Genomic DNA, 25,461 nt, shown 5'->3' with positions numbered 1-25,461 from the left:
AAAGCAGGGACTCAAAACAAGTATCTGCATACCCCTGTTCAAAGAAATATTATTTGCAATAGTTCACAGGTGGAAGCAACCCAATTATCCAATGATGAGTGAATGGATAAATAAAATATGGTACACACACACACACACATACACACATACACACATAATTTTCTTACTTTTTAAGGCTGACACATGGAGGAACCTTGGTGACATTACACCACATGAAATCAGTCATAAAAGGACAACTATTTTATGATTCACTTACATAAGGCAACTGGAGTAGTCAATTTCCGAGAGACAGAAAGTACAAGGTGGTTGCCAATGGCCATAGGAAGGGGGAATGGGGAGTTAGTGTGTGATGGGTACAGAGTGTCAAGGAAGATGAAGTTCTGGCGATATACGGTGGTATGGATGCACACAATGTGGATGTACTTAATGCAATAGGACTGTACACTTAGAAGTGGTTAAGATGGTAAGTATGTTTTATGCTATGTAATTTTGCTGTAATAAAAAAATCCAGAACATTTAGTTGAGTTTCTCTTTGTTAGTTACTATGTTAGGTACTGCAGATTCAAAGAAAAACAAAGTCAAACAAGTCAAAGGTTTCCTTTCTTTTGGAAAACAATTTAGTAGAGGAGATACAGCATCTATAATTATAAAACTAATAAAAGCTATAGTACTACTGGCACTTAGTCCAATATGAGAATACCAAAGGAAGTAACAGTTCTTCACCAAATGAAGTGGAGAGTGAGTGAGATCTGGCCTTGTTTGGGCAGTTAGGGGGAGAGCACAGCACAGAGAATAAACAGGCTTACCAAAACGCACAAGGGGCATAACATTTCATGGTATATTTGGGAATAGTTAACAAACCAGTATGAGCAAAGTTTGGTGCATGAGGGCAAAAAAGATGAAGTTTCCAAAGTAAAGACTGGGATCAGATTGAATGACATGCTTGGGAATTTGGACTTTGACCTATAAGCATCCTGGAAAGTACTGCACAGTTTGTTTTTTAACAGGAGAGATTTTAGGTATGATGAGACTGGAGTTTTATAAAACTAACAGTAATAACATGGAGGTTGGATTAGAAACAGTAAGCGACTAAAAGCAACAGGAGCAGCGAGAAGGCTGCTGCATTAGTTCGAGCATGAGATGATGAAGGTCTGAAGTAAAGAAATGGCAGTGGCAAAGGAGAAAAGGAGAAAGATGAGCCAATACTTTAAAAAATACTTGAGCATCATTTGTCAGACACTGTGCAAGATTCTGATAAAATTCATGATTACCAAATCTTATCTCCCACAAATTATACCCTTATAATGCATTTATATTGTACATTCACGCATTCAATATTTACTGAACACTCACTGTATGCCGTGGCCCATATTGGGTGCTAGGCACACAGAAATGAAAGAGGAGATATGGATGTGAGCTTTGAATGATAAAAGAGGGCTTGTGAGACGGGGAAAGAACCATTCAGGCACAGGGAAGAGACAGCAAAAACCCTACCTAAATGTGATTCATTCGGTTCTTTATCATTGTTCTTGTCCCAATCACAATCATCTTTTGCCTGGACTATGTTAACAGACTCCTAAGTCTTTTACTCCCCAGCAGAATCTTCAGTAAGAGTGAATTAACATACACATACACACACTTAGTAACATTAACGTCCAGCTTAAAGTCTTTTAATGGCTTTCCAAGGCACTCTGACTAAAATCCAGGTCCTTAACTCTGCCCCAAATGCCCATACATCCAGCCCAGGCTGGTCTTGTCTCTCTAACCTACCTTAATGCTGTGGTCACAGCCTTATTTGATCCCCTCAATGGATAATGTGTCCCCTCCCCCCCAAGTATGTATGTATGTGCCTCTGGCAGAAATTTTCTCCCCTCTTCTTGGCTTGGTTAAATAATTCCAACTTACTCCTCTTGATCTTACCTTAAGTGTCATTTCTCAAAGAAACTTTTTGTGACCTCCCAGTCTAAATCTGGTCCCTACTAAAACCTCTCTTCCTATTTTTACTTTTCCTTTATTGTGCTTATCCCAATTTTAAATATATATTTGTGAGATTACTTAATTAGTATATGTCTTCCCCCAATAAGCTCTAAGAGGAAGGGATTGTATTTACTTTTTCACTCTGTACACATAGTATCAAAACACCTATCTTCTAGGAGGTAGACAAAATAAATATCTGTTGACTGAATGGGTGAGTAGCCTCTCCTTTTTGGGACCTTACAGACTATGAGAAGAGGGAGAGAAACAAAAGCATGGTTACAATGCTGTCTAATGAATGCAACAAAGAGGTATATATAGGGTGCTCAGGCAGTGCAGAGGACAGGCATTTGTCTGGGGGAAGGATATAAGGCTTTGAGAGAAGGTGATATTCAAGATGGGTCTTAAAGGATGAACAGGAGTAAGTTAGGGCAGGAATAATTAAGGTAAGGGAACAACACATGCAGGGGGAAGTTATGAGAACTACTTAAAAACAGTTGAGAGAGGCTGCAGTCAGGTTGTGTTTATGTGTGTTTGTGTATGTGAAAGGGAAGAGATAACAGAGAAGAGAAAAAGAGAGGAAAGGCGGAGCAGGAGCGAAGAGTGGGAGATAAAGCAAGATAGACTGAGGGTGTAGCAGAAGTGAAGGGAGCAGGATGCAGACATCAGGAATTGAGTCTGTATGTTGTCCTAAGAAAATGCGACTTCACCATTGGCTATGTGCACGAAGTAGAGGAATGACAGGGTCTTACCTCCGTTATAATTAATCAGAGGGAGAACAGATTAGATGAGGGCACTCAGGATCATTCTGCAATTGTATGGGAGAGTAATAATGAGAGCTGGAACTAAGCAGAGGAAGTGGTGAGGAGAAGGTTCGAGATTGAGAAGGTAAATTCTACAGGACTGAGAGGTTGCGTAGATAGGGGAGGCAGGTAAGAAGGTGCAGCTGAAAAGCAACCTCAAGGTCTGGAAATCAGTAGAAAAGTTGTGTCTGGAAGGAGAGATTTAAAAGCCATACACACTACTGAAACTTAAAGATCTACAATAAACCAAGAACAAATGGAAAAGCAAGATGAAAGGAGAAAAATGGGTGTGGAAGTCAAGTGGCAGATGGTGCTGATGCGTGAGTGAGACCGTATCAGATGTAGAGCTCAAGGAGCAGCAGTGGCAGGCTGCTGTAAATTGAAGAGGAAATAGCCAAGGGTAGTCTTTTCTGTTCTTAACGTGAACACTTGACAGAAGTATAAATATACAGAGAAAAGCCCGTGGTCCATAAGTGTACAGAATGAGGTCTGTTCCCAAAGTAAAAATGCTTATGAAACCAGTATGAAAATAAAAAAATTAAACATTAACTGTAACCATGAAGCCCCTTGGTGGCCTTTCCTGGTTACCACAGCCTATCTACCCTGCTCTTGGTAACCAGACTTTTTACAATATAGATTATGTCTGCTTTTGAACTTTATAATAAATAGCTTCATAGGCCCTTTGGGTCTGACTTCCTTGGTTTGACAATGTTTATGAAATCCACCCACACTGTTGCCTCATTCTCTTTGTTGTAGAATATTCTGTTATATAAATATACACTATTTATTTATCCAATCTACTGATGATGGGCATTTGAACCATTTGTAGTTTTTGACTATGACCAGTGCTACCATAAACAGGTTAATGTACTATCTTTTGGTGAACACGGATACCCATTTCTGTTCGCTATCCTGGAATGGAGATCCTGAGTCATAGAACATGCATATATTTAACTTTAGTAGATAATGACAGGCAGTTCTCAAAAATGATCATGTTAATTTACACCCCCACTGGCAAAATGTGAAGTTTCAATCGTTCTATATCCTTATATTATTTGTCTCTTTAAATTTCAGGTGAGTGTCTTTAGGCGATTGTTTTAAGAACAGTTTAGTTAAAAATGAAAGAAAGATAAGGGAAAATAACTTGAAGGGAAATGGCAGGATTAGATTAAGGAGCTGCGTTTTAGGATGGGGCAATTGTACGCTGAGGGAAAGCAATCAGAAGCTTCCAACAGACGGAAGATACAAGCAAGAGGGTAACCCGTGAACTAAGACCAACTCAAGGCAGGTCAGAGCCAATGTGAACATATTGAACATTTTTTCCTATGACAAAGCAAAGAAAGTAGGTATGACTGACCATATAATTTCTTACTGAAGAAGAGGTCCTGTGCTGAGTGTCGGGGCAAGGGACTAAGGTTAGGGACCCATGGAAAATGGTAGTAAGAGCTAACAAAAGAGGAGTCAAAGGATTATTAAATAATAGTGAAGGATATCTTTGAAGTTTTGGTGCTTTGTGGTAGGAAGTTATAATTTAGGACACTGCCTGCTCTGATTCCTGAACGGGGAGCATGTATTTCTTTAAGACACTCCATCTGAAGGCTCAAGAGGGGTCACATGCTCCACCCAGTTAACATGTTTCTAATAGTATGTCTTCTTCTACTCTGGAATTTTAACTAAGGCCCAAAGCAGAGGATCAAAGATGCTAGGCATCCCACAGTCTAAAGAGCTACCAATCTTTGAAGCCAGCCACCTCCCCTTAAGGCCTGTTAGGAGGAGCCAGTTCAGGACTGGTTTCATCATTAATACCCTGGCTCTGGCCTCTTCCCACCTAACCTCCGTCCTCCCAGTAGGGGAAGAGAGTGATTATGGATTTTCTGAAAACATGGAATTTTAATTGTGAGGAAAGGTATGCTCTCTCCCATGAAGACATATAAGGGGGACTCCAAGAGAATCCATTATAAAGATAAAAGCCTGGGGCACCTGGGTGGCTCAGTTGGTTGAGTGGTTGAACGTCCAGCTGTTCGTTTTGGCTCAGGTCATGATCTCAGGGTTGTGAGAATGAGCCCGGCTATGGGCTCAGTGCTTGGTATGGAATCTGCTAGATTTTCTCCCTCACCTTTTCCCTCCCCCTCTGCCTCTCCATACACTCATACATGGTCTCTCTCAAATAAAGTCTATCTTATTTCAATATATATAAGTATTACATATATAAAAATTTATAATATATATATATAAATATATAATATATATATATATAAATAAACTATTTACTTGTGAGAGAGAAAGAAAGAGAGTGCATGCACACAGGCATGAGCTGGGTGAGGGGCAGAGAGAGAGAGACAAGCAGACTCTCCACTGAGCAGGGAGCCCCACATAGGACTTGATCCCAGGACCCTGAAATCATGACCTGAGCCAGAGTCAGATGCTTAACCAACTGAGCCACCCTGACACCCCATAAATAAAATTTTTAAAAAGATAAGAGCCTGCTGGAAAGGGAGGCTATCAACTCATGCCCTAGTTGGACACTTCCTGAGCTCAGAGCCCACAGGACCACTCTGGCAACTCTAGAGGGTTGAGAATGGTGAGAATTCTTGGAAAGAGAATTCTTGGAAAGAGTTTTGGGAGCCTAAAGGAATGAAAATGAGCAGAAAAGCAGGAGCAATGGAGCCACACAATGGGATATGTAACCTAAAGGAAGAGTCTATACCATTGATGGAGCCCAAGAAAGATACCGCTGCCCTTTGAGGGTCTTCAATCTTGAGGCTATGACACCAGAAAGTATCAGAATGGACTACAGAAAGCTGTAACCTGTCAGCTCCTAACCATTAACAGGTTGGCAGTCAAGAATACCAGATGTGTTAAGAGTCCTAGAAGGACGAGGGGAAAGAGTATCTTAGAGTCAGGCCATGGTCCTTTCTTCTACTCAAAGTTACCAGGACCAAAGCTCTGGCCTGCCTTGGGCAGGTGAAGGGTAGGAGTAGTAAGCTTTGAACTCATTTATAAATTTAAGTTTTAAAAATGTGGTAAAAATGAGTGGGAGGGGCACCTGGGCGGCTCAGTCGGTTAAAAGTCTGCCTTCGGCTCAGGTCGTGATCCCAAGGTCCTGGGATCGAGCCCCACGTCAGGCTTCTTGCTCAGTGGGGAGACTGCTTCTCCCTCTGCTCTCTCTTTCTTTCTTTCTCTGTCTGAAATAAATAAATAAAATCTTAAAAAAAATGAGTGGGGAATTTTACCTCAAAATAAAATGGGGAAAGGAGAAAATAACACCAATAAAACCAACAGAAATGTCAAGAAGCTATGGAATTTGGTTAAAATGCTGTTGAAGGATCTATTAACCAATGATAAAGTTAAAAACAGTGATATGAAAAAATAATCTTTTATACTGGTTAGAAATGACTGGATTTTTAATTTTAGCTGGTAAAAAACAAGACTCCTGTTTTTGATCTCTGAGAGTTTGAAAATTCTAAGAAAGCTGGGAAGATGTGTAAAAATCATCTTTAGTCTTTGTGAAATATACCTGGTTATTTGCTGACTAAAGCAAAGTTTCAATCTGGTGTCCTAAAGGAAAACTGGTCCCTAAAATTTCTGGTTAAATAAACTATAGAAATATCCCTGTCTTTAAGACTCATAATGACCACTTGTATATCAGTGTTATCCAAAAACTGTAGTGAAAAAATCTTTTTAACCAGTATTTCCAGAATTCATCTGAACAGCATATTGTTTTTTCTACTCTACAATATTTACTGAGAAGTCAGAGCAGTAGTGTTCTTTTGGATACAATGATGGAAACACTAGGTTAAAAACATGCTCTCCAATTTTACAGACTTTATCTCTAGAAAGTACTTTTAACTTTTGCTTTGCTAATTGACTGTTACCACCCACAGTGAAGATGTACAACACTGATTTAAGAGGAACAGATACAAGAATATGGATAAATGAGTGGGATAATTTTAAAGCTGTAAGACTGAAATGCGGGTTAGTGTATTTACAACATAGAAAGCTTTAAGATACAGCTGTTCAGTATAGGACATCGTCCTGCAATTTTTAAAATTAAAAAAAAATTTTTTTTTTTACAGATTTTATTTATTTACTTGAAAGAGAAAACGAGCAAGTGAGCACAAGCCAGGGGCGGGGTAGGGGGTGGAGCAGAGAGGCATAGGGAGCAGACTCCCCACTGAGCAAGGGGCCCTGATACAGGGCTCAACACCGGATTAACCCCAGGACCCTGAGATCATGACCTGAGCTGAAGGCAGATGCCTAACGCCCAACAGAGAGCCGCCCAGGCACGCCTGCAATTTATTTTAATCAAGAGTGAGTTACCTAAAATAGTTTTGGGCTACATTCTCTCAGACATTCAAGGAACATGGATATACTGTGCTGCTGGAAAGTCTGAGAAGCACTAAATTAAAGCTTATGCTCTACTAAGGGACAAAGCTAGCAAATTAATAAAATGATTTTATGAAAAGAATAACACTCTTAAAATTATTTTAACTGAAACTTAAAGCTGTAAATCTACAATTAAACTCTTTACATGTTCAATATCTGCCAGTAAATGCCAAAGCTTTCTGTGAAGTATTACCAAATAGAAGCAAATGTCAAAGGAAGAATCAGGTATATTTAAATTTTTTGAAGTTTTAGGCTAAACTGAGAAGATTCATTCTATTAGACTACTTATATTCTGGTATTTTTATAGAAGTAAGCCCCTAATTCAAGGTAAAGAAGGGGAAGAAATTTATTTACTGAATTTCACCTCAGTGAAATGTGGAAACAATTTGGAGTGTAGAGAACAGTGTTTCTTTCTCCTTTTTCTGAGATTTTAAAAAAATACATACATAAGAATGGAAGTTCCTGAATTAGAACATTTCAGCCAAAGGGTAGGCTTACCTGTATTCCAGCATGGCTACAGAGGTAAAAATCAAACTCATATGGGTGTGTAATATCTGTATCAACTGTTGTTCCAGCTGGGATATTGCCACTTCTTCCAACCTAGATTTGTTTGGTCAAAGTTTAAACAAACAGGACAAAGGTAAAGAATGTAACTGAAAGCACTTTTAAAAATAAATAAATATATATAGGCTGATCCTTCAAGTATTACTTGAGCAGACATTAATAGCAGACCTTATTCTAGTCCTGGTTCCTAGTCTTATACGTTGCTGAAAGAGTTGATAAACAACAAAGAGTTACTAGGGCCTACTGGTGCTTAGCAAGTAGGTGATCCCAATATGGGTAGAACACTTGAAAACAATTTTTTAAAATTATTTTTGCTCCAATTTATGGTACCTGGGAACAACAGGTACTCTTGAATGTGTAATTCATGAAAACCAGCATTTTTCTTCGAGAATACTGTTTTTAGAGAGAAAGAATGCTGACAATGACAACTGTGCCACCATTTGTTAACCATATATGGGCCAGGCACAAAACATAATTTCCAATCAATAAATTCATGTGAATTACGTATTTTTCCTACATGTTAGGGAAGTTTGGGCTCAGGAATATGAAATAATTTCCTGAACAGCACACAATAAAAGGCAGAACTGGGAGTCAAATATAGAACTGACTGCAAAGGCCCTATTCCTTTTATTTCACACTAGCAGTTCAATATCTTGTAAGGGAATCTGCACCAGGCACACCACCTATGATGTGAATATAAATGAAATGGTTCAAAATTTCTGATAATGAAAGGGTTCTAACTAAACACTTTAAAATACATATATATTTACTTTTACCTCTTTATCCTTAAAAACATTTAAAACCAAGAATTTTTAGCTTACAATTACAAGACTAACAAAGTGGAAACTATTTTACTACTCAGATATTCTTTCTGCATGTGAAGGACTACTATCAGGTAGTGGCTTGAGTTAACAGCTTAGCCCTTACCATGTATAAAACAAAGTTCATTAGTTCATAATCAACTAAATTATCCTTATTCATAATACATAAATCAAATTAACACATATAAAAAGTTTTACTCTACTCAGAGAAGTAGAATGGGTTCATATCACAGCCCCATCAGCTTCTAGTTGTGCTCCCTAGGGCATGGTACTTTACCCTCTGTGCCTCTGATTCCTCATTTATAATGATCTCTCACCTATTAGTAGTAGTATTCAGAACAAAGGTGAAAGAGAAGTAGACAAATGAAGGACTAACATCAGATGCTACTAATCATTAAATCTAAGTTAGGTTTTCCTAATCCTACTTTTGAAGAAACATTTGGTTTTACAGCTACAAAAATGTACCTAGTAATTTGGGGTCAAATGCCTTTAACAACTCTCTCTATTGAAAGAGTTGTTATTAGAGAGGTGCTATAGGACAGTGATAATGAGTACTTAAGAGCCATGCTGCCTGACCTGAGTCCTAGCTCTACCAATTACTAACTTTATAACCTTGTTCTTTTACCTCATCTGCCCCATTTTCCTTCTGTGGAAAATGATGATAGTAATAGTAAGTATCTCATGGTGTTGTGAAGATTAAATAAGTTACATTTATGACACATACCTAGAACAATGCCTGCTATTATTATTTCTTTTCATCTATTATTATTCTTTTTTCTTTTTGTCTATTATGGCCACCATCACAACCACTCTACAACTAACTAGCCAACCTTTACTGAGCACTTAATATGTGCCAAACACCATTTTGGATAAATAACATAATTTAATTTACTTAATCCTCTTAACAACCCAGTAAAGGAAAGTATTACTATCACCCAAACGTTGTTGGGAAGGAAACAGTCACAGAGACGTTAAGTTACTTGCCTGAAGTTACATGGAAAGTGTAACCAAAGACTAAGTATATACCAAAGCAGAGATACACTTCTCTGTCTTTTTGTTGAATCCTTTCCCCAAGGAGACACCAACGCTTACAATCCTCAGATTTCTCTGCTTCAAGGTTTAAAAGATGGGAGCCAAGACTGCTATGCTGCATGTAGACAAGACAGATTTTCCCAGGTATTTACCCCTCCTTCTTTAATTATGAAAATACATAGTCATACTACAAAATATAAACAGTAATTCTGTGAGGGGGTGCCTGGCTGGCTCAGTCAGTAAAGCATGCAACTCTTGATCTCAGTGTAGTGAGTCTGAGCCCCACACTTGCATATAGAGATTATTTAAAAATAAATAAATTCTTTAAAAAAATCCTGTGAATTTTAAAAGAAGCATAATATAGAAGATTGTTTGCATGAATTTCTATTAGTCATCCTCAAAAGTCTCTAGCTTTTTAAAAAACTAATTTTTACAAGACATTTTTAAAAATAAATGCACCTTTCCTCTTCTGGACATTTAAGACACACAGTAATAGAAAGAGCAATTTTAAAACTATGAGTTTCTTCACAATAACAAAAAGTATTAACAGAATTTTGAATACTTGGAGTGTTAACAGAAATTCTAGGAAGTTAAAAAGTAACAACCTGGTTTGATGCTTCTCTATTCATAATGAGGTATGCTGAGATCTGCTACTATACACTGGAACCTCTTCTGTTGGCAGAGAGCCTTTGTTTAGTGCTCTATGAACTATATAAGATAAGCTTGTTTTATAACAGTATTACAACAGATGTAAGATTACCCTTTCTGTCCTATCAGCACAAAATAATCGAGTGTGATGTCTCTTCTGAACTACAATGTAGGTTATTCCAGGTTGATAGTCTTTCTCCAAACTGATGCAGGCTTCTCGAATTGCTAGTAGTTCATAATATAATACCTAGAGGAGATGAAATGGAAAGATTTGATACATCAGTTGTTCTCTTATACATACTTCAAAGTAAGATGATTTGGTTTAAGGACTTCTTAATCTTATCACTTTTAGATAAATACACTTCTCTGTTCCATTTTAACTATTACCAGAGCATGATCTTAGCAATCAAGGCTTACAAATCCATAGTAAACATTTTAGAAGAGATAATCTGAGGAAGTATCAAATTTTGACTTGTGGAATTCTCAACTTAATTAAGATTTCAAACTTCAAAACTAGACACAATATTATAAACACAGTATCTGATTTAACTATAGTATAATGAGATCCCAGGCAACCAACCTGCCTAAACTGTCCCTCTGAAACACCATCCCGATAAAAGATGATACGAGTAGGTTTGAACCGAGTTGACTTATAAAACTGAATGAGAAGTTCTCGAACCATGGAGGCCAAGTCCTGGATGATCTCCTGTCGGGGTCGCTGAACTCTTACTGTGGCACAGTATCTGCTTGGGTGGGCATCCATACTACCTACAACCTAGGTTAGAAAAAGTAAAGAAAAATAGAAATTAAGACAATCAAAATTACACCAGTAAGAATTTTACCACAAAAAAATAGAAAAAAAAGTATGCGGATTTCATTTAAATTTGCAGTTTATTATAATCTTATTATTTCAGAGTAATAAAAGTTCATTTTTAGTTCATTTTGAGAGTAATAAAAAATCAATAATTCCCAGGGAAGAGCAGAATAAAAGATCTACTACAGAGTTAAGACCTATTTTCTGGGGCACCTGGCTGACTTGGATAGCTATTGGGAGTGTGTGACTCTTAATCTCGAGGTCATGAGTTCAAAACCCACATGAGGTGTAGGGGTGCCTGGGTGGCTCAGTGGCTTAAGCCTCTGCCTTGGGCTCAGGTCATGATCTCAGGGTCCTGGGATCCAGCCCCACATGAGGCTCTCAGCTCAGCAGGGAGCTTGCTTCCCCCATCCCCTCTGTCTGCCTTTCTGCCTACTTGTGACTTCTCTGTCAAATAAATAAAGAGACAGAAAGACACTGATAAGGAGAATAAGAGAAAGGAGATAAAAGGACTCATTCAAACCTTGGATTTCTCTTTCTATCTTTAGTAAACCACTCCAGAAGCCATGCTTAAGACTCTGAAATACCATCTTAGAACTGTTAAGCTTCGTAAACTTTAAAGATTTTTATTTATTTATTTGAGAGAGAGACAGTGAGAGAGAGCATGAGGAGAAGGTCAGAGGGGAGAAGCAGACTCCCCATGGAGCTGGGAGCCCAATGTGGGACTCGATCCCGGGACTCCGTGATCATGACCTGGACCGAAGGCAGTTGTCCAACCAACTGAGCCACCCAGGCGTCCCAAGCTTCATAAACTTTAAAAGAATTTTTCCTCTTATTGCAGCATCCTAGACCAGAGGCTTGAATCCATTGGTCCTCTTACTGCATTAAATGTTTGTGTTTTACATTCAATCCTTAAAGAAGTTAATCTTGGTTTTGAGAGTAACTATCGTAATTTTCTTTGTGTGTATACTATTTAATATTATTACGTGTTTTGGAGTAAAGGAAACTTTGAAGCATGAATTTAAAAATTCACCTTGACTATTGTTACTCACAGACCTACTGAAGAATAATCTCTGGAACCTGAATATTTTTAAAATGCCTATATATCATTTTGATCAGAGCCAAGGCTGAGAAGCAGGTGGACACTCTGCCTCCAGTTTGTCTTTCTCCCAGGGTAATATTTACACCAGTGCTTCAAAGATGGGAGCCTGGGGACGCCTGGATGGCTCAGTTGGTTAAGCAGCTGTCTTTGGCTCAGGTCATGATCCCAGCGTCCTGGGATCGAGTCCCACATCGGGCTCCTTGCTTAGCAGGGAGCCTGCTTCTCCCTCTGCCTCTGCCTGACATTCTGTCTGCCTGTGCTCGCTCTCTCCCCCTCTCTCTCTCTGATAAATAAATAAAATCTTAAAAAAAAAAAAATGGGAGCCTGCACCGCAACGTTCACTGTAGCATTATTCAAAGTAGCTAAAATGTGAAAACAACCTATGTGACAATCAATGAATGAATGAATAAAAAAAATATGGCATAGATACACAGTGGAATATTATTCAGTCATAAAAAGAATGGAATCCTGCCATTTGTGCAAACATGGATGGACCTTGAGAGCATTATGCTAAGTGAGAAAAGTCAGATAGAGAAAGACAAATACCCTATGACCTCACTTACATGTGGAATAAAACAAAACAAAACAAAAACAACCAAGCTCATAGATTTGGTGAATGAACTGGTAGTTGCCAGAGGCAGGGAGTGGGTGATGGATGAAATGGGGAAAGGGGTCAAAAGGTACAAACTTCCAGTTAAAAAATAAATTATGTCATTGAGATGTAACTGTATTAGCATGCAGTATGATGACTACCATTAATAATACCGTACTGACTATTTGAAAGTTGCTCAGAGTAAATCTTAAAAGTTCTCATCATAAGAAAAAATATTTTATAATCATAGTGACAGATGTTAATCAGATTTATTATGGTGCTCTTTAAAAAATATGTACATATACTGAATCATTATGCGGCACACCTCAAACTATTATATGTCAGTTATACCTCAATTAAAAATAAATAAAAATAGTACTTCAAAAGAGACCTTAACTTCCTGTCCATAACTTAATGACTTATTACTTGAAACTAAAATATGGAAAATTCTTGTTTCTCTTCTGTGTTAAGTCAGACTAGAAAATAATCAAGTTTTTCAAAAATTGAACTAGAGGGGCACCTGGGTGGCTCCGTCATTAAGCATCTGCTTTTGGCTCAGGTCATGATCCCAGGGTCCTGGGATCGAGCCCCACATCAGGCTCCCTGCTCAGCAGTAAGCCTGCTTCTCCCTCTCCCACTCTCCTAGCTTGTGTTCCCCCTCTCGCTGTCTCTCTTTTCTGTCAAATAAATAAACAAAATCTTTTTTAAAAAAATGAACTAGAATTTGTCTACTATGTACATGGGATTGTATCTGCTTTTACTTTATCTTCTAAAGAAGAAAAAAAAAGGAACCTAGCTATTTGTTTCTTCTGAATGGTATTTCACTACTAAAAGAATAAATCTATATATATCCCTTCTGAAGGCACAAACAGTCACACAAAAGCTTATTAGGCCTCACAATCTGTTATATTACACTCTAATTCCCTACATTTCTCAACATTCTCAAAACACACCAGGTTTTTGCAATCTAAATTTTAATTTATATTGCTATTAAATATCTATTATACTATGTGGCAATTATCATTTAAATTTATTTTTTCACACTGGTCTTTAAGTTCTTGGGAATAAAGCCATATAGCAAAAAGAATCAACGAATAAATTCTACTAACAATAAAAGAAAGTGGATATTTGTTAGAATGAATTCAGTAGAAAAGGACAATGACTACCCAGAAGTCCAACAATCCAACTACGCTTAATTAAACTTTCTTGGAAAATAGGCCTCAAAATAGCAAATCCAAAGGAAGTCTTTTGAATTTCTTCTATGAAAAAATAATTCCATTTTCCATAAGAACATTTTTATGAATATCAGAAGTGGCTCTATACTACCTGTAGGACATCTGAAATGACAACTCATGCATAAATGTAAGAAGAAAAAGCAACATAATTTATTTTTTAAAAGACTTATTTTATTTTATTTTTAAATTTTTATTTAAAAAATTTTTTTTTAATTTTTTTTAAAGATTTTTATTTATTTATTTGACAGAGAGAGATCACAAGTAGGCAGAGAGGCAGGCAGAGAGAGAGGAAGGGAAGCAGGCTCCCTGCTGAGCAGAGATCCCGATGTGGGACTTGATCCCAGGACCCTGAGATCATGACCTGAGCTGAAGGCAGCAGCTTAACCCACTGAGCCACCCAGGCACCCTTATTTTATTTTTTAGAAGATTTTATTTATTTGACAAAGAGAGGGAGCACAAGCAGGGGGAGAGGGAAAGGAAGAAGCAGATTCCTTGCTAAGCAGGGAGCTTGACATAGGGCTCGATCCTAAGACTCTGGGATCATGACCTGAGCTGAAGGCAGATGCTTAACTGAACCATCCAGGCACCCCCAAAATTTATTTATTTTAGAGAGAAAGAGAGAGAGCTCAAGAGAGCATGTGCATGAGTTGGGGGAGGAACAGGGGGAGAGAATCTACAAGCAGACTCCCCTCCCCACTAAGTACAGGACTCTACAGAGGGCTCTATCTCAGGATGCATGAGATTCTGACCTGCGCAGAAACCAAGAGTCGGATACTTAACCAACTGAGCTGCTCAGGTGCCCAAGCAATATAATTAATGTATTAACAGATTAAAAGCAAATTTCCTCCACTAGTGAAAATAGCTTTGGAATCTTAGGTAAAAATTTTAACATTACTATCATTTTCATGGATAAATAAAATATACCAGATTGTTAAAATTTACATAAAGATTATAATGGGTAATAGAAAAAATATGTAGGGGGCACCTACATATTAAGCCTCTGCCTTTGGCTTGGGTCATGATCCCAGGGTCCTGGGATCGAGCCCTGCATAGGGCTCCTGGCTCCGTGGAAAGCCTGCTTCTCCCTCTCCCATTTTCCCTATCTGTGGTCCCTCTTTTGCTCTTTTTCTGTCAACTAAATAAATAAATAAATAAAAATAAAATCTTTAAAGTAAAATAAAAAAAAATGAATAGGATCTTAAAAAAAAATACACTTTAAAGAACTGACACAGAGGGGCGCCTGGGTGGCTCAGTGGGTTAAGCCGCTGCCTTCGGCTCAGGTCATGATCTCAGGGTCCTGGGATCGAGTCCCGCATCGGGCTCTCTGCTCAGCAGGGAGCCTGCTTCCCTCTCTCTCTCTCTGCCTGCCTCTCCGTCTACTTGTGATTTCTCTCTGTCAAATAAAATAAAATAAAAATCTTGGGGCGCCTGGGTGGCTCAGTGGGTTAAGCCGCTGCCTTCGGCTCAGGTCATGATCTCAGGGTCCTGGGATCGAGTCCCGCGTCGGGCTCTCTGCTCAGCAGGGAGCCTGCTTCCCTCTCTCTCTCTGCCTGCCTCTCCGACTACTTGTGATTTCTCTCTGTCAAATAAAATAAAATAAAAATCTTAAAAAAAAAAAAAAAAAAAGAAATGTTTAAAAAAAAAAAAAAAGAACTGACACAGAAACTATACCAAACACAGAGGTAGGCAAATATTAAAAGGAGGAGTGGCAGTATTATTTTTTTTAATTTGAGAGAGAGAGAGAGAGAGAGAGCATGAACCCAAGCAGGGGTAGAGGAAGAAGGAGAAGGAGACTTCCCTCCGCCGAGCAGGGAGCCAGACATAGGACTCTATAGCAGGACCCCAAGACCATGACCTGAACTGAAGGCAAATGCTTAACTGACTGAGCCACCCAGGTGCCCAGAGTGGCAGTATTAAAACAAAAAATTCAGGTGAAAAAGTATTAGATTGGACAAAGGTAGAAGATATTGTACACTGAAAAAAAAAAGCAATATACCAAGGTTTTATGCAATTCATCTTTCTGTAACAGAGACACTCCTGAAATACATAAACTCTTGGAACAAAAACTAACTGAAAATATACAATCATAGGCCAGATAGATGAAGTAGGAAACAAAAGACTTGAGTAATACAATTAATAAGCTTCATTTAATAAACATATATGTAACCTGTAGCCCTAAATCAGGAATGAAAAATCCAAAGAATATTTCAAAGTTGATTCTATTTTTAAATTTTTTAAAGATTTTATTTATTATTTGACAGAGAGAGACACAGTGAGAGGGAACACAAGCAGGGGGAGTATGAGAAGAAGCAGGCTTCTCTCTGAGCAGGGAGCCCGATGCGGGGCTCAATCCCAGGACCCTGGGATCATGACCTGAGCCGAAGGCAGATGCTTAACGACTGAGCCACCCAGGTGCCCCAAAAGGTGAGTCTAGAGATATATATTTATAAAACTTGGTTTCAAAGAGAGTGTCATTAAAATTTAAAAATGCTGAAACCAAACTGTTGATCATCTAAACTTTAGACAAGATAAACCTGCCTAATGACACTTACAGCAGCAATCGAAGGCTTCTTCCCATCACCAGCTGGTGGATGAGTGACATCTGCTCCCAAAAAGATCACTGGTTGCTGGAACACAGAAGGTCTTAAACACATTTTAAAAACGAGTTAGATAATTCTATTTTCATTATGCATTTATCTGTATATACTATTGAAACACAATTGCAAGCCGCTGACACAGCACAGAACAGCCTCAAAGGCTGGAACTACTGCTTTAGTCTCTTGATTCATGAATTCCTAACTCAATGAAGTAAAAGCTATCACAATGCGTCTATCCAATGTCTTACACAGAGCAACTTTCTGCCTTAACCAGTGATGTTGCAGGTTGCAAAGGGCTAGCATTCTTCATAACAGGCAAAAAATGATAAACTTCCTTATATTAACCCACCAGCTTGTATCACTCTGTAATCTACTTACATTTAAACTATGTTATCACATTTAAACTATGTTATCTCTTAATGAGAAAAAGCATCATTAAACTTTACACTGAAAAAGTACTACTCCCCCTCCCCTGGGCAAAAGTATAAATTTGAGAATGTATTATTTAAAGTAGCTAGTTGTTCATCTTATTTAAAAAACTATGTCGCCTTTGGGATGCCTGGCTGGATCAGTTGTTGGGTGTCTGCCTTCAGCTCAGATCATGGTCCAGGGTCCTGGTATCAAGCCCCACAATGGGTTCCCTGCTCTATGGGAAGCCCGCTTTTCCCTCCCCACTCTCCCTGCTTGTGTTCCCTCTCTCACTGTGTCTCTGTCAAATAAGTAAATAAAATCTTTAAAATAAAAAAAAATAAAAAACTATATCCTTTACGATTCAAATGACTGTCTCTCAGCTTGTGGACTTGTTGATAAAATTCTGTAGCCATCTCATTTATGATTCTCATCTATTTAACAGGAACAGGAAGCAGAGGAAAAACGGGGAAAAAAGGGCTTTGTGTCAAATATATGTGGGTCTATCCTTATTCTAATGCTTACCTGTGGTGCAGATAAGCACTGGTGCAGATATTTAACTTTTTAAAGCCCTAGTTGCTTTAACTACTGAAAGAAAACCAGATGTCCAATTCTCCAAATAACGTCTTCCCCAACACTTGTTTCTAGTCATTATGTCACACTTCCTAAGAGCTCTTAGACATGACTGCGATCTAACAGTAAAATCTATTGTCCCACTGACTGTAGCAGGGATTGATAATTAATTCATATGCCCCCTTCAAGACCCTCCCTTCTTTCCTAACTTGCAGGGTGAGTGCGTAACCTCACAGTTCCAGGTTGAAGATGACTATCAAATAATGAGAAACTTCGTTAAGCTGAGCTCCCCAGAAAAATAAATAAAACGCTCAATACTTTCTAACTAGGCAGGAGGATCTCTGCATATACTAAATAAAAATGAGGATGGGAGGGGATTTTCCCAAGGGAATATCTTAATCTTGCCTGAAATCCTTTTCTAAAATGTTTACTTATCTTCCATAGCAAGAATCAACAATATTGTCCCTTTCTTACACTGATCTTAGATATAACAATATACAAAAAAATTAAGAAAATAATTAAAATTTAGTTAAGTGATTAGCTTATCTTACCTTTGATGAGGTACAAGAATATTATTGATCCCTCCGAGTTTAACATTTATCTTTAGGCACAGGTTTGAAAGAGTTTGAGGGGATGTTTTTATTACATTCTTGACTTGGACACACTGTGTGGCCATACCCAAAAGTGTATCTCCTACGCGTTTCACTTCCGCTATGGAACAAATGCAAATACCTCTAATTAGAAAAAAGGTCAAACTATTGAAAATTAAGGTACTATACTTCCCCCTTGAAATACACTACTTTATTACAGGACACCAGAAATTATAAAAACACCATAACAATGCTGTTAAAATTCAAAGTATAATGCCTTGAAGATTAGCTTACACATTTAGTGACAGTTTTCCCAGTTGCTTTATTCTTTAGAGAAGAAAGTATATTTCTGTCATCATAAAAACAGTATAACCATAATAACTAAAAAACCAGAAAGAAAAAAATATATAATCCCATTAGCATTTTATTGCACTTTCTTCCAATAATTTTCTCATTTATATTATTTTAATACAATTATACTCAGAGTATACTTAGAATTTTCAATCCTATTTTCCAACTTTCAATTTGAAAATAGAGCCTTTACAGTGTACAGAATAAAAGGTTCCTGTAACTTCTCCCCCCTTAGCCATTGTAACTACCATAAAGAGTTCAGTGTACATACTTTTCTTATAAAACATATGGAAAACATTTAAAAACCAAACTTGCATTCTATTTTGCAAACCGTCATTTTCACTCAATCATATAGTATATTCTGAATCTTAATATATAAGTTGCTCTTATTTGTAACAATAGCAGTAAGTCTGTTTTTATTTTTATTTTTTAAAAGATTTTATTTATTTGACAGAGAGAGATCACAAGTAGGCAGAGAGGCAGGCAGAGAGAGAGGGGGAAGCAGGCTCCCCACTGAGCAGGGAGCACCATGCAGGGGCTCAATCCCAGGACCCTGAGACCATGACCTGAGCCGAAGGCAGAGGCTTAACCCATTGAGCTACCCAGGCACCCTGTTAGTCTGTTTTTTTTTTTTTTTTTTTGGTTAGTCTGTTTTTAAATGCCATTTTATCTAACCGGTCATACACTGATATATTTTTAGCCTGTTCCAGGTTTTCATTTTTTTTTTTAAAGATTTTATTTATTTATTTGACAGAAAGAGAGTGAGCGAGAGAGGGATCACAAGCCGGGGGAGCAGGAGAGGGAGAAGCAGGCTTCTCATTGAGCAGGAAGCCTTTTGCAGAGTCTGATTCCAGGACCCAGGATCATGATCTGAGCCAAAGGCATACACTTAACAAATGAGCCACCCAGGTGCCCCCAGGTTTTCACTGTTTCAAACAATGCTACAAATAATATCCTTATACATTTATTTTTGTTTGGTTCTATAACTTACAGCTTCAGGATAAATTTCTACAAGTAGAATTGAGGGATCAGAGACATATATATTTAACATTAAAAAAATATTTTATTCATTTATTTGAGAGAGAGACAGCGAGAGATAACATAAGCAAGGAGGTCAGAGGGAGAAGCAGACTCCCTGTGGAGCTGGGAGCCCAATAGCGGGACTCTAGGATCATGAACTGAGCTGAAGGCAGTCGCTTAACCAACTCAGTCACTGAGACACCCTATATTTAACATTTTTATAGATACTGACAAATTGCCCTCCGAAAAGGTTCATTATTTCATTCAACAAATATTTAATGTGCATCTAATATATGTTAGTACTGTGTGAGACTCTAAATATACAATATCTCTGAAGAAGAGAAACAAATGACTAACAGGCACATGAAAAGATGCTCCACATCACTAATTCAAAAGAAATGCAAATCAAAACCACAATGAGATACCACTTCACACCCATTAAGATGGTTATTATAAAAAAAGAAAAAAAACAGAAAAGAAAACAACAAGTGTTGCCAGGATGTGGAAACACTGGAGCCCTTGTACGTTAATGGTAAGAATGCGAAATGGTGCAGCTGCTATAAAAAAAGTATAAACAGTTAACTTGAGTAGCACCATTAATTACCTGAATCTAAAAGACATTTATAAAATACTTCATTCCATGGCAGCAAGAACAAACATTCTTCTCAAACTTACATGGAATATTCAGCAAGACAGACCATATTCTGATCCAATAACATACCTTAACAAATTTAAAAGAACAGAAATCATACAAAGTATGGTCTCAGACCATAGTGGAATTAAAATAGAAATCAGTAATGGGCAGCTAGGAAATACAAATGTATTTGTTGGAAATTCCCAATATAGTGTGTGTGTGTGTGTGTGTGTGTGTGTGTGTATTTTTAAAGATTTTATTTATTTATTTGAGAAAGAGAGAGCACAGAGGGAGAGGGAGAGAGAGAAGCAAACTCTCTGCTGAGCAGGGAACCTGATGTGTGGCTCGATCCCAGGACCCTGAGATCATGGCTTGAGCCGAAGGCAGACACTTAACCGACTGAACCACGCAGGTGCCCTCAATATATTTGTATATTAACATAATTCTGTGTAACACATGGATCAAAGAAGTCTTGGAAATTTAAAAATATTTTGAATTAAATGGAAATGGAACACAATCTAACAAAGGTTTGTGGGATGTAGGGTGCCTGGTTGACTTGGTAGAGCACATGACTCCTGATGTCAGGGTTGTGAGCTTGAGCCCCATGTTGGGTGTAGAGCTTACTTAACTAAGAAGACAATTTTTTTGTGGTGGGGATGCAGTGAAAACAGTGCTTAGAAGGAAACTTATGGTATGGAATTCAATATATTAGAAAAAGATCCAAAATCAATAATCTATGTTTTTACCTTATGAAAATAGGGGAAGAAAAAGACCTGGAACAAGCAAAAGGAAAGAAATACTAATAATCAGAGCAGAAGTCAATGAAACTGAAAAATAGGCAGACAAAGAAAAAAAGAGAAAACAAGAATTACTAATATTAGAAAAGAAAAAGGGGTGCCTGGGTGGCTCAGTAGGTTAAGTCTCTGCCTTTGGCTCAGGTCATGATCCCAGGGTCCTGGGATCGAGCCCTGCATCGGGCTCTCTGCTCCATGGGGAGCCTGCTTCCTCCTCTCTCTCTCTGCCTGCCTCTCTGCCTACTTGTGATCTCTGTCAAATAAATAAAATCTTAAAAAAAAGAAAAAGAAAAAGAAAAAAAGGTTATCACTATTGGTCCCATGGTCATTGAAAGGACAATTAAAGAATATTATGAATGATAGGCCCACAAATTTGATAACTTAAATGAAATGGAACAATTCCTTGAATGATACTACCAGAACTCACAAAGAAGAAATAGAAAATCTGAATGGGCCTGTTTCTTTTAAAGAAATTATATCAGGGGCGCCTGAGTGGCTTGGTTGGTTAGGTGGCTGACTCCTGATCTCAGCGTCATGAGTCTAAGCCCCACTTTTTATTGAATTATTCCATCAATAATTATTTAATCACAATTAAGAACCTTCCAAAAAGACAGTACCAGGCCCAGATGGTTTCACTGATGAATTCTCCCAAGCATTTAAATAGGAAGTGATACCAAATTCTCTACAGTTATCTTCTAGAAAACAGAAGCAGAAGGAATATTTTCTAACTTATTTTGAGGCCAACGTTACCCTAATATCAGAACAAGGTATAGACATCACAAGAAAGGAAAATTATAGGTTGATATAGTTTATGAACGTATATGTAAAAATCTTCAACATATTAGCAAACTGAATCCAACGATGTATAGTAATTATACACCATGACCAAGTGTGATTTAGCATGTGAAAATCAATTAATGCAACTGATCACATTAAGCAACTAAGAAAGAAAAACCATGATCATATCAGTAGATACAGAGAAGGCATTTAACAAACTTCTTCATGCTGCTCATGATAAAAACTCTCAGCAAGGGGCATCTGGGTGGCTCAGTGAGTTGATCCTCTGCCTTCAGCTTTAGTCATGATCTCAAGGGCCTAGGATCCAGCTGGCATCTAGCTCTCTGCTCAGCGGAGAACCTGCTTCCCTGCTCTCCTCCCCCTCTCTCTGCCTGCTTCTTTGCCTACTTGTGATCTCTGTCAAATAAATAAATAAATAAAATCTTAAAAAACAAAAACAAAAACTCTCAGCAAACTACGATTAGAGGGGATCTTCCCCAACTTGGTTAAAAAAATAAATACAGAAAACCTGTAGTTAACATTATTATTATTTTTTTTAAAAAAGATTTTATTTTATTTATTTGACAGACAGAGATCACAAGAAGGCAGAGAGGCAGGCAGAGAGAGAGGGGGGGAGCAGGCTCCCAGCTGAGCAGAGAGCCCAACGTGGGGCTCGATCCCAGAACCCCCAAATCATGACCTGAGCCGAAGGCAGAGGCTCAACCTACTGAGGTACACAGGACCCCCCCCCCCGGTAGTTAACATTATTCATACCCCTGAGAAACTAGATTCTTTCCCCTTAAAATAAGAAAGAATGCAAGGATGTCTCCTCTCACTACTCCTATTCAACACCATACTATTAACTCCTAGCTAACAAAAGGAAAAGGATATAAAAGTATACAGACTGGGAATGAAGAAATAAAATTGTTTGTTGACAGAGTACATGACTGTCTAGGCAGAAAAATCCAAAAGAATTTTTAAAAAGCCTGGAACTACAAAGTGCATGATACATGGAACTAGTAGGGCTGCATGATACATGGCAAAAATACACAAAAGTCAACTGCTCTCCTAAATACCAAAAATAAACAACAGGAATTTAAAACGAAAACCCAGCACCATTTATATTAGTACCAAAAGGAAAAAAAAAGATATACTTAACAAAATGTGTACAGGATCTATACAAAACTAGAAAACTTTGATAAAGAAATAAAAGAAGCTCTAAAAAGAGAGGAAGTCCATCTTCAAGCACAGGAATACTTAACATTTTTAGGATGTCAATTCTTTCCAGCCTGACTGATAGATTCAATGTAATCCCACTAAAAATCTCAGCAAGTTATTTTGCAGATATTGCAAACTAATTCCAAAGTTTACATAGAGAGGCAAAAGACCTAGAATAGCTAACACAATAGTGAAGAACAAAGTCAGAGAACTGATACTACCTGACGTCAAGACTTACTAAAAAGCCACATTAATCAAGACAGTGTAGTATTAGCAAATTGAGAGACATACAGACCAATCAAAACAAATAAAGATACCAGAAAAGAAACAGACTCACACAAATGCAGTTAATTAATGTTTGACAAAGTAGCAAGGGCAATTTAATGGAGAAAGACAGCCTTTGGTATGGTACTGAGAAAGCATCCACATGCAAAACAATGAATCTAGACACAGACCTTTTATCTTTCACAAAAATGAACTCAAAATGGGTTATAAACTTAGAGGTAAAAACAAAACTATAAAACCATTAGAAAGTAATACAGAAGAAAACTCAGGTGACCTTGGGGTGCCACTGAGTTTCTAATTATAACCCCCAAAACACCAACTGCGATAGAAAAAATGTGTTGGACTTTATTAATATTAAAGATGTTTGGTCTTTATTAATATCAGAAACTGTTAAGAGAATGAAAACAGGTCACAGACTGAGAGAACATATATGCAAAATATATACATGAAAACTTAAAACCAAAATATACAAAGAACTCTTAAAACTGAAAAGTTAAGAACACTTCCACAACATAAAAGTGGGCAAAAGACTGGAAAAGGCGCTTCACTAAAGAAATATAGATGGCTGGGGCGCCTGGGTGGCTCAGTGGGTTAAAGCCTCTGCCTTCGGCTCAGGGCATGTCCCAGGGTCCTGGGATCGAGCCCCATGTTGGGCTCTCTGCTCCGCGGGGAGCCTGCTTCCTCCTTTCTCTGCCTGCCTCTCTGCTTACTTGTGATTTCTCTCTTTCTCAAATAAATAAAATCTTAAAAAAAAAAATTAAAAAAAAAAAAAGAAATACAGATGGCAAATAAGCTTATGAAAAGATGTTCAACATTTTGTGTCATTAAGGAATTGCAAATTAAAGCAACAATGAGATACACCATACACTTATCAGAATGGCTGAAATCCAAAAAACTGATAGTATCAAACACTGCTGAGGATGCAGTACAACAGGAACACTCGAACACTGCTGTGGGAATGCAAAATGGTACAGCTGTTTTTTAAAAAGTTTAATTATTTAAGTAATCAATCTCTCCACACCATGTGGGGCTTGAACTCACAACCCAGAGATCAAGAGTCCCATGGTCTTCCAACTGAGCCAGCCAGGCGTGCTGGTACAGCCATTTTGGAAGACAATTTGGCAGTATTGCGATTTGATAAAGCATTTGTGCTCCTACTGATTTACTAATAAAGGCAGTTGGAAACTTATGCCTACCCAAAATCCTACACATGAATGTTTACAGCAGCAGTATTCATATTTGGCAAAAACTGGAAGCAAGGTAAAAATAGATGAATGGATAACAAACTGTGGCACATCCATACAATGGAATATTATTCAGCAGTAAAAAGAAATTACGTAACAAGCCACGAAAAGACATGGAGGAACCTTAAAGGCATATTGCTAAGTGAAAGAAGGCAATTAGGAAAGGGTAGATACTGCATGAGTCCCAACTACACAACGTTTTAGAAAAGGAAAAACTGTAAAGACATAAAAAGGCCAGTGGTTACCAGGGTTTTGAGGAGAGGGAAGGAGGGATGAAAAGGTGGAATACAAGGGATTTTTAGAGCAGTACAACTATTCTTTATGATACTGTTGTAAGGGCCTATTCAGTCAGAGTGGCCCCAGCCCAGCTGAACTGCCATTTTGTTGTAAAACTTAAATTGACTCCCCCCTCCCCCAGGGGAACTTACTTAAAAGCAAGTTCAGGAAGCCAATCCCAGGTAACAAAGTCTAGATACAAGGGTGGATCAGGCCAGGTGGAGGTATTCAATCAGTGGGGGGCACATACTGTCTCCTAGCTACTAAGGAGTGTGATCCCCACCTTTTGGGCACCACTTTTCACCAAGGTGATAGGCTCGTGCAAATGTCTACAATGGGGTGAATTGTAGTTCAATTGGCCACCCATATGTGACCTAGCATGACTGTGCAGCTTTCTCTGTGTATTGCAATCTCACTGGCCACCTGTGTGTGGCCAGGCCCAACCACATGGCCTTTGCTCTATAAAAGTTGTCTGGAAAGCAGGGAGGGGTCGCCCTCTCTGTAAGGGGCGGCCCCCACCGGTCTGTTTGACAGTTGGTCTGAATCTTGATGCTTGGCATAAAATAAAGCTTTGCTTGACCTTCGCTTTGTATCAATCTCGCTCCTTTGACCATGGACCCATTATTGGGGGACCCAATACTGTATATACAATGTTATATATTTATCAAAACCCACAGACATGTACAACACAAAGAGTGAACCTTAATACCTACTGTGGATAAC

The 25,461-nt window shown here is 38.1% G+C and overlaps 1 protein-coding gene across 11 annotated transcripts in view; it reads right to left on the bottom strand.

Moving 5' to 3' along the window:
- Nucleotides 1–25,461, bottom strand: part of AGO3 (argonaute RISC catalytic component 3) — a 128,947-nt gene that overhangs the window by 4,706 nt on the left and 98,780 nt on the right. For 7 of the 11 annotated variants that reach the window (XM_004740797.3, XM_004740798.3, XM_045064191.1 and 4 more), the window contains 5 exons: nt 18,101–18,260; nt 16,524–16,614; nt 10,809–11,003; nt 10,341–10,475; nt 7,662–7,763 (listed from right to left, as the gene is read on the bottom strand). In XM_004740797.3, coding sequence (XP_004740854.1) covers nt 7,662–7,763; nt 10,341–10,475; nt 10,809–11,003; nt 16,524–16,614; nt 18,101–18,260 — 683 coding nt within the window. The other 4 variants (XM_045064193.1, XM_045064194.1, XM_045064190.1 and 1 more) reach the window with 4 other exon arrangements.

This window comes from Mustela putorius, unplaced genomic scaffold, assembly GCF_011764305.1.
Source record: "Mustela putorius furo isolate JIRA1106 unplaced genomic scaffold, ASM1176430v1.1 tig00003853_pilon_pilon_pilon, whole genome shotgun sequence".
NCBI lineage: Eukaryota > Metazoa > Chordata > Mammalia > Carnivora > Mustelidae > Mustela > Mustela putorius.
Note: the sequence above shows the minus strand (reverse complement) of the source record. Positions and strands in the feature narration are given on the sequence as shown.